Consider the following 20,366-nt stretch of genomic DNA (forward strand, 5'->3'; position numbering starts at 1 on the left):
GGACACCACCTCAAGCATGGCCTTCTGTCTCATGCATTTCTTGCTGCGTCAAGGTACAAACTAAAACCTCCCATGTATATTTAATTTAAATTCAATCTTAAACTACAGTTGAGTGAAAGGATATAATCTATTATTTAGGGTTGATCCATTAGCATATGGATTAGTAGCATTCATGCTCATAAAAAAATACAGTTGATAGGAAACTTGGAGAACAAGAAAGTGTCTGTGAAATATTAATTCCCTATACCCAGGACTTGAAAAACAGCAGGCTGCCTTTCCAATCAAATGTAGGAAGCCCTCTGAAAATGTTGCACCATCGCTGCTTTCTGGACTACATTTTTTTTCCAGCATTGCAGTTAGGACTTGTGTTTCTCCTAGCTCCTACAAGAGGTAGAGTTCACCTTGTCCCATTCTGTCCCCATTTTGTGGGAAATGTGAGTCTTGGAAGCCACCTCTCCTCCATAAAACTTTTCCTCGTGGAACAGGATATCCACAACCTTCCTTTTGCTGTTTTTTTCCTTTATCCTGGTAGACAGTGCTGCAGGAAAGCACAGCCGTGCCCTGGCCCTTCAGAGATCACTATATCCAGGAGTGGATCAACACAGAGAAAGCAGGGAGTGGGGCAGACTACTTTCTTCTTACTCCTTAGCAAGCAGTATAAGAAAGAGAGAGAAAACTCTATGAAGAGCCAGAGGCAAATTATACCTAGTATCTTTAGTACTATGTATACAGATACAGAATCTTGTATTATGCATACAGATACATAATTTTTATAGATATAACATCTTTTTTTTTTTAATTAGTTGGATGTAGGAAATCCTTACTGCTTATACTAGCACAAGACCCTCTAAGTAGGATTTAGCCTTCTGCTCTTAGGGCTCATTGTTCTCTGCACAAGTAGCTCTTTAGCCTCAGAACAAAATTAACACTGTGGTTTTCAAAATGCTGCTTGGAAAGTGACGTGAACAGTGCAGAGAGTGTGAGTTATACGCATGCAAATCTGCAATCACAACAAATCCAGCTTAGCAGGCATACGTGTGTTCAATTACTAGCAACATTTTATTTAGATAACGATGTTGAAGCCACTTAAATACAGAGGAGATGGATGTTTTTTCTGTGTTGGAATTGCAGAGTGCCCCTTTAAATCAATGTTAGCTTTATCAGCTCTATTCATTCCCTGCCCTTCGCTCCCAACAAGTCCAGCTGAAGTCTCATAGCCAACAGAATATCAGAGGGTGAACGATGCCGCTTTCTCATTTTTCTTTGCCACTCCACTATTTTCACAAAACAAATGATACCTGAGAATATACTGATATTCTCATGGGATGAATCCATCTTTATCCAGAAAGATTTCCTGCATGTGGCGCTTGAGAAACATATTCCACTAAATCATTACTTTGATCCCAACCACATTCCAATACCGCTGTGCATACTTTGTCTGACTTCCTTTATGAATCACCCAATAAAACTCACTCCGTTTGGGAGATTATTGGCAGTGCTACAGTCTGTGTACATTAAATCTCATTTTGAACAAAGAGTTTCAAGCCTGAGAGATTGCCAATGCTCAAATCCAGGAAGAAGTTGAAATGCAATAATGTAAAGCTTCTTAATGCACTGTTGGTAAAAAGTATACCTGGCATCCTTGAAATATTCCCACAATTAAAAACTATTACAGCATACATTTACCACGACCCTTCTAGCCCTATAATAAGGTTTAAAGGAAAAAAAGAAAAACAAAAAACAAAAAACAAAAGAAATATAATTTGACTATAAAGTAAGCAAGCTGATCTGTAAATTATTGAGATGATGAGCCTAGCCAGGAATTGCTTTCAGAGCGTAATTGGTCTTTAATATTTAGATAGCTGAATTAAACAAAGGAAATATTTCTGGATCAGACAGTTCTTTAAACTTTTGACACTTGTTATTGCAAATGATCTGGCTCTGCATTTTGTCAGATTTCATAACTCTTACTGTTTCACCAGCTTCCTCAGGGTTTCATATGTGTTTTTATTATATTTATTTGTAGTTTTGTGTACATTTATGTCTGACAAAGGACATCATTCTTTGGATTCCCTCTCAGTTCAGTGCCTGAGAAGTTCTGCTTAGAAACTGGCACACGTCATTAATTTTCCTTCTTGGTTTTGGTAGCTTTTGGTGGTTGTTTTCTCTGTTATACAATTCTTCCTCATAGACTGCTCATAGATTCTGCACATTTTGTTGCACTGAAAGTAACATACAGGTTGGATCTTTTAGAACACTCTTGGCTTCTGCACTTAAAAGAACAACAATTTCAATTATTTCTTCATGGAATTCATCCCTGCTGTGTTTTTATTTTGACTGCTTTCCAAATGAGGTGAGGTTTATGCCATGCCACCTTCTGTCCATACATCTGTCTGGGCTCAGTGCTACATGTAGTAACACGGTTGCTGACTCAGCTGATGCACAGGTAGAATGAGCTCATATCTGTCCTCAAATGACTGCGTAGACATTACCATCCAAGAGTTGCTCCTTCCAAATGACTTAAAATACGTGTGTGTAACAGTCTTACCTCAAAATTCACTGTGCTCCCTTTAAGTGCTGAGGTTATCCAAATGAAGAATTTGGGAGATATAACCCCTTGACTTCCACATCCACTAGCATTTGCACTTCCACATCCACTGGAAATTGCAGAGACCAGGGTAACAAGCCATGCCCAAAATGATCGTTCTGCTGATGTGAATCCTATTGGCACCTTCAGTTCATCTGAAAAAGAGCATAGCTGCCTGCAGAGGAATGTGCCCAGTTCTCCCCGATTAAATGGATTACGCTCTTGGCTGAATAGGGTGGACAAGAAGACTTGCAGCCAGCTAGCATTCACATGAGCTGCAAATGGAGTCACGGTTGAATCTGACCTAAACACAGTGGAAATCTGAAAAACATTTGTAGGCATCTTGCCAGATACCCTTTCTGCCAGGTTTTGTTTCTCTTTCCCTTTGGAGACACACTGTGAGTATCAGAAGCTAGTAAGAAGGCTGAAAGACTGTTTACATAAAAGAGAATTTAAAATGCTCTACACAGAAGCTTGCTGAGAGGAGTTTGAGATGGAGGACCAAGAGGACAGGAGAACCAGTGGGGCAGTAAGAGGAGAAAAGGTCATAGGAGGGGACTAGCTAGAAGGATATAAAACCTCTGCTGGAGAAGAATTGCCAGCAGGGAAAGCAGGTTTGGTGACAGGCAGCAACTGAGTCCAGACCCACTTTTCCCTCCGAGATATGTTCTGGGACATGAGTATCCAACCTCTGCCTCTGAAAAGGAAGAGTGTGAACCTATTATATGAGCCAATATCCAGGCAGACCTAGAGAGATGCAAATTTAAACTTGGCAAACCAGGAAATGAAGTAGAAAAAGAAATGCAAATAATATTCATCTGAAAATCAGGATAGGTGTTGCCAGGTAGGGACTGGTTTGGTGGGGAAGGAAGACTGCGTGGGCTGAGGAAAGGCCCGGCTGACTCAAGGGCAAGTCTAACAAGGATGTAGGGTCTGGCTTGGCATGCACTTCAGGGTAGATACATCAGGATCCATGCATTCCATTGCTACTTGTCAGATGTGTAATGGCATCATACAATGATAAATAGCACTGATGATTTTTTGTACACTTTATTCCCTATTTTCTTTTCCCCTCTCAGGCCTGATGAGCAGGATCATGCACATCACTCTGCTCCACTTGCTATCTCTTTCTTTACCCACATGACAAGAATAAGGATATTTATTTACTTTCTAAAGGACTTAGAGATCTAGGATGAAAGAGGAGGGCATCAACGCCTAGCTACAAAGACTGAGCTGCATACCTATGTAGTTGCTGTAATTACTTGAAATAGCCAAAGTTCAGGCGTGAAGTTTTTCTCTCTGTCTTTCTGTTTAAAAAACAAAATCTTCAGTAGGCAGTTCGGAGTGGAAAGGGTCTTCAGTTCCTGGTTGCCCTGTCATGTCAGCGAGCACGTCAGTGAGACACAGACATCTGAGAACAAGGAAATCCGGAGCCAAGGTACATGGGCCCACACTGAACTCTGCCCCGTTTGATCAGTGATTCAGCCTTCCCATGCAATACAAGCGTATGACACATCATTGCTGACGCAGAGCACCTGAGAGCTGGAGCAGAGCTCTGCTAAAGGAAAACCTGCCATCAGGTGAGTGGTACTGCATGAAGATTCCCCATACGTGTGCAACTCCCTTGAGTGTGCAGCACCCAGACACTGAGACACAGACCCCTGAAACAACTTCTGGTAGGTTATTTCTTTGTCCTCTTTCACTGTGAGCTTGAGCACCTACAAGACAGACATAGCAGTAGACTTTGAGTTGCCTTCACGCAACTCAAAGGTCACCTTCACACAATGCCCATGGCCAAAGGAGCTGGGGTTTTACTACTGAGGGTCTCAACAGCAAAAGAAAGTTTGTGGGCTCCCTTGTGGTGAACGTGCCTTGCTTTCTTTTGACCACACACAGCACAGCTACCATCTCATGTCATGGATGTCATGGTTTGCTACAGATAAATGGGGGCCAGGTTCTTCTCTGTGGTGGCTGGTGACAGGACAAGGGGTAACGGTTGCAAGTTGAAACATAGGAAGTTTAATCTCCATATGAGGAAGAACTTCTTTCCTGCGAGGGTGACAGAGCCCTGGAACAGGCTGCCCAGAGAGGCTGTGGAGTCTCCTTCTCTGGAGATCTTCCAAACCCACCTGGATGCCACCCTGTGCCAGTGCTCTAGGTGTCCCTGCTGGAGCAGGGGGGCTGCACTAGATGATCTCTAGAGGTCCCTTCCAACATCAACCAGTCTGTGATTCTGCTAAATGCCACTGCAAGCTCCCAGCACAACCTTAATGGCGAATTAATATGTTCCTCTGTTCTGTACATCCTAGTTTTCAGAGGTTTAATTATCATTGAACTTGACTTCCTGCAATGACCTGAGACACCCACAAGCAAACTTAACTTTATATTAACAAAGTTCTTTGTCAGCAGATGTAGACATTAATTCACTCATGGCTGTCACGCCAAAAAGCCTTCAAGATCCATCAAATCCTGTATTTCAGCACAGTCCTGAATAGATACAACTATTCATGCGCATTCAGCAAACTTACTATGACATATATTGTATATAGTCCTTCTGCAAGGCCTTCATCTGGAACAGTGACAACTGGATTTTAATAGTCACAAATACTACTAATAATACTAATAATAAAGTCACCAGATCAGGCTCTTACCTGGGCAAATTAAACAAAACTGTGGTTCACAATTCAAAAAAAACAACAAAAAAAGTCATCTGCAAGCGATGAACCAAAACAGACAAACAAACAAACAACAAAAAAAGCACAAAAAATTACTGGGAGGCAGGAAAGTACAACAGCAAATAGGGAAGGGAAGGTATGATTTTATGATGTACATCCCTTTTTAGCATAAATTCTCCAATATATGCTATATTTTCAAATGCAAGTTCAACATGCTTAGGGCTTGAGCCACCATGCTGTTTTGTATGTCCATTTGTATTACAGGTACTCATGTATTTCTGCAGATATCTTAATGTTTGGGAGCTTCAGTCATGGGCCAGTTTGGGCTAAGCACCATAAAAAAACCAAAAAAATGGTCTATAAGGTAAAGAACTTAACAGATTTACTGTAAAGCAAGAGACAACAGAGAACGCCTGGGGGAGGACAAGAAAACTATGAGTCAGTATTACTCAAGAGAATAAGCAGTTGTCTCAGTGCACCAGAAGCCTAACCCTGAAAAAAAGCTGTGTAGGCTTTACAGGAAAAGAGAGCTCGAGGAGGAGTCTGGAGGAGGATAGCGAGATGGCTTTGCAGATATTTATGGGAAGCTCTTCCCACACAGGAAGGGTAGCCTGGGAGAAGTGCAAGCGGGTTAACATGTGGACACTGAAAGCCGGCATCATTGTCTGAGCAGACAGGGTGACCTGCTTCTTCACAGCTAATGAAAGAAAATAAGGCGTTTTCATGTGTGAGGTCTTGGGCCTGCAGGGTTCTTGAGCCTGAGGCCTTTATGCCTGCTGCACTGTTGACTCAAGAAATGTCACTAATCCAACTTCAGAGAAACTTTTTGAAAATATACCCAAACGGATATGATATAAAATTTGATTAACTTGGTCATTGTTGTAGTTTTGAAAAGATTTATTTAGTACTTTATGTAAATACCATAATCTCTTGTTAATTGCTATGGACTTCTATGAGATGTCACATATATAGCAATGAAGATGGCTTTTATCACATTGAAAAATCATGCCAGTGTTTTCCATTTGTATCTTCTCATTCATAACCTTGGCTTCCAGGCTTTGTAGCATATAGTGTTTGAACTTGAGTTTACCTATGCCTTCCATTTCATATTTTCCAATGCCTGTAAGGGTAGTCAAACAGGTTATTAAAACATCAGCACAAAATGGGTTATAACATCTTGGTGGATGCTCTATTGTTTGTTCCTATGACCTACGTTGCATCCTCCTCTAAAAAAAATGTATTTTTTATGATTTTTTTCTTTCATGATTAGATTATTTTAGGAAGATCAGCTCATCACATTGTCTGAGAGAATACATTTATAAGGTTTCTGTGTGCCTTGTCTGTGACCAGTAGGAATCTTACAGTTAGGCTGAAATTTATATCTCATCCTTAAATAGTGTCTGGGGAGATTGAGGTATAGAATTTATCAGCTCCCTGGGCCAGGAAGTTTAGAAGTAAGGCTATTTAGGTACTTGTTCTTTAAGTGTGGTTTGGCCACACAAAAGTGTGGTGGTGTGAAGCCAAAAAAGTGGATTTCTTTTTTCTACATATATGTCACTGTATGAGCCAAATTTTTGCCTTGGCATTTCTATTTACGTGGGAAGAGACCTTCCCTGGTGACCACTAACAGTTGTACTAGGACGAGATTCATCTGATGAAGACAATCTATTATTTCAGTGGGAACTTCTAGGAAAAAAGAAATGTCATTCCCGAACAGTTGTAATTTGTCTTGCAAATCACCCTGATCCTTGTTATCTGTGTCATTTTAAAACCACATATTCCCACCCAAACAAAGAACTAATCGCCAGTTAGAAATGACAGTCATATAGAAAGACCCCAAATTTCTGCTAAATCTTCTCTTTCTTACACTGGCAGAGAATAACATTGTCCATATAATGTAGTCATGGTAAATTTATTTGATTTACTCAGTTTTTAAAGTTATATATCTGAATAAAAAGAAATGCTGAATAATCTGTATGTGGGCCCTAATGATTTTTCTACAGATTGAATAGGTGTGCAAGAAAGCAGATTGTTCTTATGGGGATGGAAGAAAATGATTTTCTTCTCATTTCTAAGATTATGTATTTTCAGCCGTGTTTGCGAAAATAATTACTATAAGGATTAAATCCGTAGGTGATTCACAAAATAAAATTAAGGCTATGGTTTGGTATAAAAAGCCTTCTTACAAGACATGCTGTCAACACTGTTGAGTGAAAAATCAAGCTACTAAAATTGCATTTATTTCAAATAAAATGGAAAAAAATTACTTGTTTTACTATTCTGTATACTGACAATATCAAAAAATATTACAGAGACTAAAAAAGAGAGTGGTAGAACACTCAAATAAACTCCCAGTTAGCATAAGGTTGAGTAATGGTCCTTTTCTTTACACAGTGCTATGGCTATCAACTAATTAGAGCATTTGTTTTAGACAGCTTTTATGATCTTCCAATTTATAGTAAAAAAGATCAAAATAAGTGTGATTAATAACAAAAACACAAGATGTGACTATAAGAGACACTTAAGAGAAGCAGCGAATGACTGAAAATTGCATGTGCACACAGAATTTAAACTGTGTACTTTCATCACAAAAGACAAAACAAACAGCACCAATGAGGAGATTTTATAGCAGCATTTTGAAACAGGGGTTTCTGTTTGTTGACATTTGCAGAGACCTCAAAATGCAGTTTTTATGAGGCGAGTGCTTCGTATTCTTTCACATCCCCAACTTCCGTGGGCCGATTCCTGAGCCTGGCAGTAGACATGACCCTCACGCAGATATAAACCAGGCGGGAGGCTGCAGGCCGGCCTAGCTGGTGGAGACACAGCTGCTTTGTGGAGACCCTTCTCTCCCAGGTGACACAATAAGGCACGAAGTGGGGACTTCTGTCACCTGGACGTCTTATGGGGACCCTTCTCTCCAGTGACACCGAGGAGCCCAAAATTGGGACTTTTGAGACCCAAACACCTTGTTGTGTCTCTTCTCTCCAACGTGACACCATAAGGCACAGAGTGAGGACTTCTGTGGCCTGGACACCTCGTGGGGACCCTTCTCTCCACTGTGATACCATAAAGCCCAAATTAATGACTTCTGTGGCACACTTCCTTGTGGGGACTCTTTTCTCTATGGTGAAACCATTAAGACACAAAGTGAGGCTTTTGTTGTGACCCAGACACCTTATGGTATCCCTTCTCTTCATAGCGACACCGTATGAAACAAAGCAAGGGCTTTTGTCACCTGGACACCTCATGGGGACCCTTCTCTCCACGGTGATATCACAAGGCACAGAGTGGGGGACTGTCCTGACCCAACACCTCACCATGTCCCTTCTCTCCACGATGACACTGTGAGGCACAAAGTGAGGTCTTTTGTGTTTGGGTACCTCGCGGAGATCCTTCTCTCCACGCTGACACCACAAGCCCCAAACTGAGAACTTTTGTGAGAAGTTTTGTGACCCAGACACTCTGTGCGGGCCCTTCTCTCCAGGGCGGCACCGCCCGAGTTCTTCCGTGGCCAGGACGTCTCGCAAGGCCCCCGTCCCTCAGGTGACCCCACAGCGGAGACTCCAGCAGCCCGGCCGTTCACGGGGACCCTTCCCTGCGGGGCGACCCCGAGGTGGGGCCAGGGCAGCCCCGGCCGGGCGCTCTGGGCGGGCAGCCGGGCCGGCAGCAGCCCGGGGGCGGCGGCGCGAGTCACTGCGCGAGCGCGGCCGCCGCGGCGGAGGCGGGGGCAGCGGCGGCGTGTCCGGCCCAGACCCCTCCTCCCGCCGCCCTCCTCCCGCCCCGCTCCCCGCGGCGCCGCTCCGCTCCCCTCCCGCCGCTCCGCTCCCCGCCCGTGCGCGCGCGCGCGCGGCTCCTCCGCGGACGCGGCCAGACGCTGCCGGTGCCGGTGCCGCGGCCTGCGCCGCCCCCGCCGTCCCCTCCCGCCCCGCGCCGCGGCGGCCTCCATGTAGCCCGGCGCCCCGTGGGGGCTCCAGCAAGATGGCGGGTAGGTAGCAGCCCCCCCCTTCCTCCCCCCTTCCTCACGCCTCCTCCCCAGCGAGGCGGCAGCCCTCCCTCCTCTTCCTCCTCCTCTTTCCCCCGCTCCGGCTTAGGCAGCGCTTCCCGCAGCGGCGCCCCCCTCCCGTGTGCCCGCCCGCGCGTGGGGAGCCGTTGGCATGCGAAGGGGGTGCGTGGGGTGACGCGCGCGCGCGTGTGTGTGTGGGGCGGGGGTCCCATCCACGGCATGGAGGAAAGCGGGGGGGGAGGGGGCACGGGCGGTGCCCGTGGGTGGGGGGGACACGCGTGGGGGAGCAGCGGCTGCGGAGCGCCGACGTCGCGTGTGTGTCTCCCGCAGATCTCTCGCTGCTCCAGGAGGACCTGCAGGAGGAGATAGACGGCTGTGAGTGGGGCCGGGGGGCTGGCCGTGGGAGTAGGTGGGTTGTGTGCGGGGGAGAAAAAGGGGGGGGGGTCGTTTATTAATATTATTATTTTAATTTATTATTATTCTTTTCCTTTCGGTTGAGGAAGTAGCTTCAAATGTGAATGCCCATGGTGCATTGTGGGAGGAGGAGGAGGCCATGCTCGGCGCTTCCTTACGTACATAAGATCCAGCGGGGAACGAGCCGGCTTGAGCTGGGCTTTTCCTGCCCCGGGGCCCGGGGGAGTGACGGTTAACGGCTGCGGCGGTTAACGGCCGCGGCCCTCGCGCCGCGGCCGTTAACCGGCGTTGGGGGAGGGAGACTCTTTTTTTTTCTTTCTTTTTTTTTTCCTCATTCGGATTGCTTGAAATTCAGATTTATAGTGTAGCGTTTTGAAACTTTTTTTGGGGGGCTTAGGTGAGGACTTACAAAACAACTGGCAGCAACTTTAAAAGAAAAACACATGCATTTTTAATTTCCGCTTAGACTGTGATCTTTTTTTCCTTTGACTGTAAGATTGTAGTCGAAGTAATATGATTATAGTCTTTAGAGAGGCGGTTTGTAATCCTTGGGTTTCTGGAGGTGGCTTGGGTGTTATGGTCTTGCCTTTAAAAATGAAAAAAAAATGCACAGAACTTTAGTTCTAGAGAGGTAGACATGAGAAGAATAATACAGGCTGAAGGGACTGTACATACATAGTAAAAAGCGTTATTTCTCATGCTTCTTTGAAACAGCAATGCTTTCTATCTATGTACAAGTCTTAGACAATTTATGAATGTTGTCCCATTAGATGCATTATTTTGGGTTACATCTTATATTTGCACATGTGAAATGGGCAATTCCAAAAAAATGACAAAAGCTGCAAGTTCTCAATGGCCTTCCCAGGCCTGAAACCCCACACTACAGTACTGCACTATTTTAAACATTCGGAAGCTACATTTCTGAGCAGAAGCACTAGAAACTGCTTTTGAGGCGTATTCCAGAAGTAGTGGCATGTGCTTGTGAGAAAAGTGCATGTGCTGGGAGCCTTTGTGCACGTGTAAATCCGTCAGCTATGGTCTTGCTACTACGTGTACTAACCTGCTATAAGGGCAAATAAGAAAAAGAGGTGTGGCCATACCTGTATTCCAAGTGGTATAACTTAGAGGGGGAACTTATGTAAATGTAAAATAATATGGATCACATATGGAAAAAACTGAGATGAGAACTATTGATTAGATGTTAGAGAAGTAAACTGCATAGATTTTATGTAAGCTTTTGTGTTTTTAATTGATCACGTATCAAGCAACAGCAATAAAGATATCTCCTCTGTGAACTGCACTGGAAAGAAAGGCAGCAGTGATTCAGAATAGTTGAATAAATAAAGATCTGGATTGGACATCTGAAGCCAGACCAGACCACTGGTTAGGTAGCTTAGAACACCTTGCTGGACTAGGCATTTTTCAATAGCTCCTTAGTCAGCCCAGGTTTGATTCTGAATCATGGAACAGGTGTGTGTTTCCCCCCACCCCATGTTGACAGGATATGGTAAAATACATTATGAATTATCACAATAAAAGTGTAAAAGGAAATGAAAGGATGATGTGAATCACTGAGGTGACTAATAAATGTATTTTAATGGTCATGTCCTAAAGCAGTAGGAGAAAGTCCTGGAGTTGAGGAAAAACAGTGCAGTTATTGCTGAAAGTTATAAGCCCGATATCTATATCTTTATAGCTATATAGAACTAAACCCTTTTTTTTTTTTTGCTCTTTAATCTGTCTTAGTTCTTGAAAGCAAGTACTTGAAAGCAAGAATTTAGTCAACACAAGTTTGCAATTTGTGTCTTCTTTTTTATTGTACCTGTTCATTGAATAATATCATACTAAAAATTTAGATTATTGTGTCTTCGGAATAATATTTTAATAGTACCTTCTAAAAATTTTTTCTTTTTTTAAGAAAATGTCATAAATATTTAGGTTAAATGAAGGATTTCTAGATTTCAAAAGTGACTAATAAATATACTCTGGAATAATGGGAGATCCTCAGGATGTAAGTGGAAAGCATCTATTTTAAAATTTGTGGGTTTTTTTTTTTCAGAGGTCAGAGATTAAAGAAAAGTTTTTATAAAAAAAATGCTTTCAGAGTGGTTGATTAAACCAGCTGGATTTGAGTTTTAAATAATTAATTTTACCTTTGGTTTGCATTTCTGTTTTGAAAGCTTCATTTTATTTTCTGCTCTTGGTTCTTGGTTGCTTGGTAACCATTGGAAAGCTTTTTTTTTTTTTTTTTTTTCCTTCCCTAGGTGAATACACACTTTGCAGCTGATGGTGTATTCCCTGGGGATCATTTCTTTCAGTAGTTGTATAGCTTGGTACATGTTTTTTTCAGTACCTTAGTTTTAGATAGTCGTCGTCTTCTTTTTAGAGAGGTCCTGATGCCAAAAACTATGGTGGCAATTAAACAAATTCTGCTTCTTCAGTGTTCAGCAAGTGGCTTTCCTTTGATCATGAATTTGAAGTAAATCATCTACAAGGCATCCTGGCTGGATATAGAAAAGGTTAAAAAAGAAATCAGTTCTTATTGTGAAATGCAACTTTATTATTAACTACCCTCTAAGAATAGTAAAATATAATTGCATTTTATTTGTGTAAAAGTAATCGGCTTTCTTGATTTTTCTGTCTGAACTCCTGATCAGTAACTTAAAAAATGCAAATATGTTTTTTGTGCAAATATTTGTTTTGTGCATACAAAAGCAAAATAGAATTATGTAACTGTCTAAGCTAAACAGATAATAGAAAATGAGCAACAAAATGAATGAAAAGTAAACATGGGAGAAAACACAAAGTGTTTCTGCTGGTAAATAAAATGTTCTTTATGATTCTTATTAAATAGGGTTGATTCCCTGTGGATGTTCCTAAAGGTTGAACTCGCCAATACAAACAGATGCAGTGAAACCCTTCTCCTTTCTTAAGATGCTCCTTTTTGTCTGTCCACTGATGTGTGTAGGAGGTATATGCTGAAAAATGGAGTTATCTGAGATTAGAATCCAGATTGTAAAACAAGGTAGCTTTATTTAAAATAGCTTTTCTCTGCTGGTTTTAGTTACAATTAAAAGTATTTTAATTTAGTCATTGATTTTAGTCTTGTTTTGCATTTTTTTTTAAGGAAAGCTTATTTTTGCAGATAATTGACAACTGCATTTAAATAGAGTCTTTTGCTAGTTATCAAGTAACATGCATGTTTTGGCAATTACGTAGCTTAGCTTAGATCTCTTATGATTGGGAAGCTTTACTGTTTGTCCTCTTAGAAAATGGTGAGGGTATTTGTCTTTTCCTGTGCACTTAGTGTTCAGGTGTTTCAATTAAAGATGCCGAAAACTATGTTTTACTATCTAAGTGTTTTTCAGACATTCTTGGTTTAGAACGGTTAAATGGGTTATAACTTTGTTTTCCCTATCGTGACAGTTTAGCAGTAAGGTAATATTTACCTTGAGGAAAGGTAAATAGTGTTACCAGTGTTGGTATTTCTGATGGAGATGGTTAATTCTAAAGACTTGAAAAACTACAGTAAATAGAATATAACAGGTTGTAGAGCTTAGCATTTTGTGTACCTAGTTGTCTTTCACTGATTGGAAAAGGAGAGCAGGCCTTTTCAGCCCTTCCTCCCAGTGGACTTCCCAACTCTTGAGTGCACCAATTACTGAGCTGAGTCCAAGAAAGTACTCTGTGCATCTGCAGATGTCCAAAGGTGTTTTATCATTGGTGATATGGGCTTGTCCCAGGTACCCTGAAATCATCCAGCATTACCAATGAGTTTATGTTGGTTGAATACTTTAAATAAATCTATTATATATGGGGCAGTACCTAAGTATTTTTCCAAATAGAAGCTAATTTCCATTTGAAAAGTTTTAACTTCAATTTAATGTTTGAAGCTGTTTTTTCAAAATACTTAAAGGCTAAATTTCTGTGTTCTCCGCCCCCTCCCTGTATTTTCCTGTGGTGTCAAATCACAATTACAGCTTCGTGCCGTGTTTTGGCTTTTTCTCTTGCAGTGAATTAGTCATTGTATACTAAGATAACGTGTTTTATATGTTAAAAATCATCTTACCTCTCCAACAGCTGTACATCATGATATTGGGAGCTTTTGTTTTGCGATGCCTTAGTCCCTTCTTACTTCTTTACCGCAGAACAAAAATTATCAAATTTTGTTACATTGCTATTATGTGCACACTGCAAGTCTGGTCACTTTTTAGATTAGGTTCTAGCTTTCAGTATAACTAAACTTTTGACGTGACATTGGAATTTCCAGCCTCTTGGTCCCATCAGAGACTTTTAACTAGGATGGTCTGAGTTCCTGGGTCGGCATTTCAGTTGTCCACAATCTCTAATGCCTGTATTGCAAAATAACAACAAAAATTAATGGCAGCCTTCTGTAGTGCTCAGAATTTGGTCTCTGGTGTGACCGTGATTCTGTTCAGTTGGGAATCTAGTAATTGTTTTTAAGGCTAATAAGACATACTTGTTAAGTCTGTTGTTTCCCCTGGAGATCCCATTTTAATTCTCCTGACTCTTCAGTTCATTTTTGCTCTTTTTAATATGGTGGCTGATTCTCAAAGAAACTGGGAGACTCAGGTGGACGGCTGTGTCCTTGTGCAATTCTGCTGTTAGTGATCCTAGGTGGGCAGTGACTAGTATCTTTCTTAAGCAATCTCCTCACATCCCAGAGACAGGGAGGTGATGTGAGAAAACGATTGTACTTGATTTAAGATAATGAACCTTCCTCATGCAGCCGCACAGTTTTTCCTCCATTACACCTAGGAGAGGTTTGAAGAGGAGGTAATTTTCCAGGGTTTCTGCTTTCCAAAGACAGTTGTATTGCTTCTGATGTGGAAATGTGCTTTTCACCAGCTACCTTTTATGTTCCTGTAACTGGCAAGAATCCTTAATTAAGGTTGCCAGCTCCTCTCCTTTCTTTTTTTGGCTACAGGCAGTCTCCTTCAAATAGGAGAGAGGGGTAGAAGCATCCTGAAAAAGAGGAGGAGGCGAGGAGTCAGAGAAGACATGAGAGCTCAAAATCATGAGCTTCAGGATAGAAACCGGAGTGTTGGTGCAGTTGTTTCTGCCTGCTGACCCATTGTGGAGGTGGCAGGCTGCAGCACACTGAAGATAAGTGTCTCTTGTGCATGTCTTCTGCTCCTAAGACTTTCCCTCTGTGTGGGCAGGACGATTTCACTGTAAGAGTAGTAGCTGAAGAGATGACTTGAGGCAGTGGTGGAACTGGATATAGTGATATCCCCTGCTGTGAGAGCTGCAGTAACAGTTCTGTCTTTGCAAAGAGTGAGCCAGGGACTGGTGCCTCTGAAGAGCACCAGAACATGAGGGCATCTTTGTCTGCTTTAGAAGGTATAGCCTAAGTGAAATCAATGTTTCTTTTTCTCTTGGCTTGACCGAGTGCATTTCTTCTTTCTGCCAATGATGTGTTAAGATCTAGTCCCATGGGGTAGGTCAAAAGAGGCATCAAAATCTGTAACATAGGGTTTTTTACTTTCTATTTGTGACAGCAGAATTAGTATGCTGAGAGTGGGAGTATTGATGATTTTTTAAATTATTACTTCAAAGGTAAAGAAAGGCAAATGATACAGTATTAAGGCATTATTCTCAGATTTTTTTTTTCCTTAAAGCTGAAGGTAGTTATAAAGTGATATTCCATCACGATGATAACACAACTGCTTTCTTTGATAAATAGATCTACTCATCTTTTTTTTTTTTTTTTTAATCTTGTTGCCATAGTACCTGCACAGCTCTGAGAATTTCAATGCAAGAGTGACCACCTTTTCCTTCCTCCCTAGCCTACAAGAAAAATAGCTTGTTAGTCTGAAGGGATACTTGCATGCTCATGTATGTATACTTTATTGTCAAAACCCTACATTAAATAAAAAAAAATGGGTGATAATATCAGAATTGAGCCGTGAATTCAGTACAGTCTATACTTTTCAACAATTTCCCATTGACCACTCTTACACTTTACACTTCTATGCTTAAATGGGGAAAGTGTGAAGAGTTGCAGTATGAATTTTTCCCTCCGGAGGCTCATAGGACATGAGGGCTTGTCCCGCCAAGGGCTTTGAATTCTGGAAAGCTGAGTCTGAAAGCAATTATCTAGAGTTATCTCTAAGCTGAGAAATGGAAACTGATTTTATGTTGCAAAACTATTTTATATTATGTTTTTGCTACTCGCAGAGCTTTTGATCTCTGAAGTATTTAGACCGAGTAAGCATATTTGAGTTTCTGTACTTCAGCTAGCCAAATTTGGTCAAAAATAAGTATGCAGTGACTGAAGTAGAGCAGATGGGGTTAAACAGTTGATGAGCTGTACCTTGAAGTGTCACATCACTGTTGCAAAGCTAGCACAAGCTTTTGGAGCATTTCAGCTTTGCTTGCTTCATAATACTCTCCCTCTTGTTTAGTCCAAATTTAAAGTTGGAATTTGATGTTTTTGTGTAGGAGAGACACAGAGCTGGGGCAGAACTGGAGTGTTTCCCCCAGTGTTGGGAGTACGGGTGTTCTGTTGCAGCAGGCAAAAAATACAAAGCTGCAAAATGGTCTGGGGGCAGTCAAAGAGAATTTGCAGTGCTCCACAGTCTGAGGGTGGATACCTTGGTCTGCTAGAAACTTAGAGAGGAGGAAAAAGGGCCCTGACAACCCTAGAATACTTCCTGCTAGCATTGTCTGACTTAAACCAAGTTCTAGCCTTGTTGCAGGATTCCTAACTGTGCGTAGTTTGGTTGGAAGGGATAAAAGAAAAAGACTTAAATAGCAGGGGACTTGGATGCTGTGGTGATGGGTGTGACATGCTCCTTGCAGGAAACTGGTGGACAAAATACAAATTGTTGATTGTTTTAACTGCTAGCTTGGATGTCCTTCTCTTTGTTTCAATTTCCTTTGGACCTGTTTTTGCTGCAGATCAGATTATTATACAGTAGAAGGTAATGTTCCATGTTGTGCAAATTAATGACTAGTGAACAATATGAGGTGGAAAAACTTTTCCTTTGTGTCAAAGCAAATCTGGACTTATTAGTGCTGCCTGTGTATGCCTTGAAAAGACAGATGTAGCTATAGCTGTACCTGTCCTTGTTACTTAAAGCATCTGGTATCACTCTTTATTACATCTGATGTGTGGATGAGAAATGCAGTTCTTTTGGCATGCTTTATAACTGCATCCCTTTTTTTTTTTTTAAGAAGTTTTTGCTAAATGAAAGTGTTTTCTTGGTCTGTAACGTTTAGTCTAGCACTCATTTAGTTTTGCTATGCCATATTTGTAATTTCTCTGTGTAAATAACTGCAGATTCTGAATCTTGCTGGGTTTTTTTTTTTTCCCCATTTACTTCTCTCCCCTTCTTCCCTGTCCAGGAAAGCTTTATTTTAATAAGCTTACTCTATCTGTGCAAACTGTTAGCAAGTTCTGCTATGAAAGTGCTACACCAGGATGTCATGTGGTAAATCAGCTATTAGCAAGCAGTTTCGCATCAGAGCTGGGCTGCAGGGGAGTGTGTTACTTGAGCTAATTGCTGGCCAGACTGGTATCTTAAGATTATCGCTTTCTGATCTTTTTTATACTTCTCTTTGCCTGTCTGGTGTTTTTGGCAAGTAAAATCATACGTTGTTCAAACTTGTAGCTTTTACCATAAACATTTACACTACCATGGTAAATTTGTGGCATCTCACTTGCATTTTTGCCCTTAGACCGCAGCAGGAAGGCAGAGACAGATTTTAAATGTGTCTTGGAAAAATCATCTCCTGCTTTCTGATAGTGAGGTCAGTGATTGCCAAAGAGTGATGCCTGAATCAGGCAGATGAGGTGGTGGAACTCAGCATTGCGAATACAGTTTATCATATGTATATATCACATTGCACTAGTGTTTGGCTAATGTTATTGAAACAGTGCAGTAAACCTGTAGCAAATGAGGCTGAAATGGCATGACTGGTACTTGGCCCTTTAGGTCACTTTGCAGAACTGCAGGTGGCATAAGGGGCACAGCAAAAGAGAGAGTAATGAATTTCTTGCTGTGGACAAATATAGGTGCTTTGCTTCCATGCTTTACAAAAATCTTATTGTTGCTGCTGTGGATTTCCCATTGCAGAATATCAAGATGCAAAATGACATCTCTTGCAGAATATGAGATGAAAAATAATGTATTTACAACATTGAAGGGCTGAGAAGACTTCTTACGTTCTAAAGAAATCCACATGCAAGGTGAATTTATTCTTCCATAGCCTAGAGGATAGTAATTTAGAACAAAACTTGGTGCTATTACTTTGTGATATGAAATCAAATATTTTTGCTTGTAGAACTATTATTTTTGCTTTACAATTAAACAGAAAAAATACTTGCTTGAGTAGCAGAACAAAGCTAGGTGATTTCTACATTGGAATGCTGTGTTAACAGATATAGATGAACTCAAAAAAGTGCCGATGTGACCTTGCTAAGAAACAGTCTATGGTAAGAAAGTCTTTCATGTATTATTAAATAAAAGAAAGTTTGTAATTATTTTTACAAACATGATCTTGTGCTCCTTTATGGTGAAGATGCAATCTGATGAAGACTTTTTTTTTTAAGATACTGTCAAGATATACTGTCTTTAATATAAGAATTAGCTCACTTAAAACTTGAGCCACCTAAAAAGCTATAGCCTACAAGCCAATTTTCAAGTGGACTTCTGCTTTGTTGTTGTCTACCTTCTCAATTAGGCTTGTTACTGGTTGACTAAGCGCCGCCAGCATAGGCTGCTTCAGCAGATGGCTGCATGGTTCACATGAGCTAATAACTGTGGCAAGTCGTTGTTGCATCCTTGCCATAAAAGGAAAATTTAAGAGTCGGGGAGTACACCTGTGTTAACGTGTTCTTGATGCTGTAAGGAACAGATGCCAGAGAGGCACCCCTGAAGAACTTGTACTAAAAACAGTCAAGACAGACAAATGACCGAACAGGAAAGCAAAAGTATGGAGAGAAGAAGTGACCTGGCTTGCGAGCAAAGGTCAGTGATAGAACCGGATGTTGAAATGAAGTTTAACTACCAGTCTGATGCTTATTTGTTATGCTGTACTGCTTGTGAGTGCTGGTAGTAGCATAGACGCTTGCAGAGAAAATTGCAAACTACTGAGTACAAACCCAGGCAGTCTGGGTAAATGAATGCATTTATTCACTTTGCTCTACTTTGGTGTTTATGTAGAACAGAAAATAGCGCACTGTGATTGCTTTTCACACTGCTGTTCCATTACTGTTCTTCGTCCTACCACCATTAATAATTTTGTATCTGCAAGATAGTTTTACAGAAAATCTGTTTAACTCTGCTTCTTTTGCATGTTGGTGTAAAAATGTATGCCTGTATTGCAGTGTATTTGGGCACTGAACTAGTGTTAACTTCAATAATGTCTAATGGACTTTTAATACCTTTTGAGCATTTGGTCTTGACTAACCTGTACAGTTTGGAAGAAGACAAGGAAAAAAAAAAACACGCGCGCAGGAACTAGGAGGTAGGGGGAGCGATCTAAACTTTTTCTACAGCGGGAGAAATGAGTAGCTTGTAGATCTGTTTCTTGGGCTACGTTCTGAAATGAGAATTTCCACAAAAGCCAAGTTCTGTATTCAGAGGTGTTCTTGCATTCATTCCTTTGCAAAACCTACAGTGCAAAAAGGTTCTCAGATGGGAGTGCTCAAGGCTGAGTGGAAAGCAGAGAGGACTGAAAAGGAAATTAGTCCTCAGTCAACCTTTGCAAATGTGCTTCACTTGCACTGCTTTGAGTGCTAGCTGTCTTGGAATAACCATGAAGTGCAGGGAATATCAGGGCTGACTTGGCTTACTGAGTAACATAAAGTATATTTGTTACGCCTTCTGGTTGGGAAGGGGTTAGACTATTGGTGGGTCATGTTTGGTGCAAGTTAAAGACAAACAGCTGCCTAAGGGATTTTGTTAGTATGAGAATTCTGCAGGACTGATGCTCCCTTCAGCTTAGATCAGTGTCTTGATGTTGCAAGTGAAACTAAGTGGGCGTGTTTACTGTGGAATAGTACTTTTCATAAAGTGGTCAGATACTGATTGACTGACTCTTATCATCTCTTTCCCATTGTTTTTTTGTGGTGTTTTTATAATGATACCGCCACTTGAATGATCTCTTCTGTAACTAAGACCTGAGATGCTGTGGTAGTTTAAGTAATGAATACTGTTCAGCATCAGTAACAGGCAAGTCAAGTTTACTGCAGTGCTAAACTTAGTTTTACAAGGCACACGCACAGCAGAGCCAAATCTATACAGCTGACTTTCTGTTTGAACCAGTGTGATAGCTAGAATAGATAAATTTTAAACAGCTACTCATATTTTTATTACTAAGTATCATATAGAGCATGTATAGCAGTTTGGTTGACTTAGCTGTTTTCATGAGGCAAAAATTATCAAAACTACAAAACTACTACTATCTGTTAACTACAGAAAAGGCATCAGCCAGCCAGCCCGCTTAAGTCTGTGTATATGTGTGTTTAGGCGTGTACTGAGCATGCAGGAAATCATGGCATTCTGTGTTGTCTTAAGATGATATCTTCAGTTGAACCACTATAGGAGTATTATACAATAATGAATGTGGGGCCGGGGGGAGTGGGAAGAGGAACCTTCAGTATAAATTTGAGGTTAAGAGGAGAGAAGTAGAGGAGAAAAAATGTAGTGCTGGT

The 20,366-nt window shown here is 41.3% G+C and overlaps 1 protein-coding gene across 3 annotated transcripts in view; it reads left to right on the top strand.

Annotated features, from left to right (window-relative positions):
• Nucleotides 1-9,143: 9,143 nt before the first annotated feature.
• The window catches only part of PPP4R1 (protein phosphatase 4 regulatory subunit 1), a 53,078-nt gene continuing 41,855 nt past the window's right edge, over nt 9,144-20,366 (top strand). For 2 of the 3 annotated variants that reach the window (XM_088524069.1, XM_088524070.1), the window contains exons 1-2: nt 9,144-9,250; nt 9,599-9,643. In XM_088524069.1, coding sequence (XP_088380195.1) covers nt 9,244-9,250; nt 9,599-9,643 — 52 coding nt within the window. In that variant the 5' untranslated portion in view covers nt 9,144-9,243. Of the gene's footprint in view, nt 9,251-9,598; nt 9,644-18,506; nt 18,679-20,366 lie in introns of those variants that run through there. The other variant, XM_088524071.1, reaches the window with a different exon arrangement.

This window comes from Tinamus guttatus, unplaced genomic scaffold (genome assembly GCF_059628265.1).
Source record: "Tinamus guttatus ecotype Peru unplaced genomic scaffold, ASM5962826v1 Tinamus_guttatus_pri_ptg000203l, whole genome shotgun sequence".
Classification (NCBI taxonomy): domain Eukaryota; kingdom Metazoa; phylum Chordata; class Aves; order Tinamiformes; family Tinamidae; genus Tinamus; species Tinamus guttatus.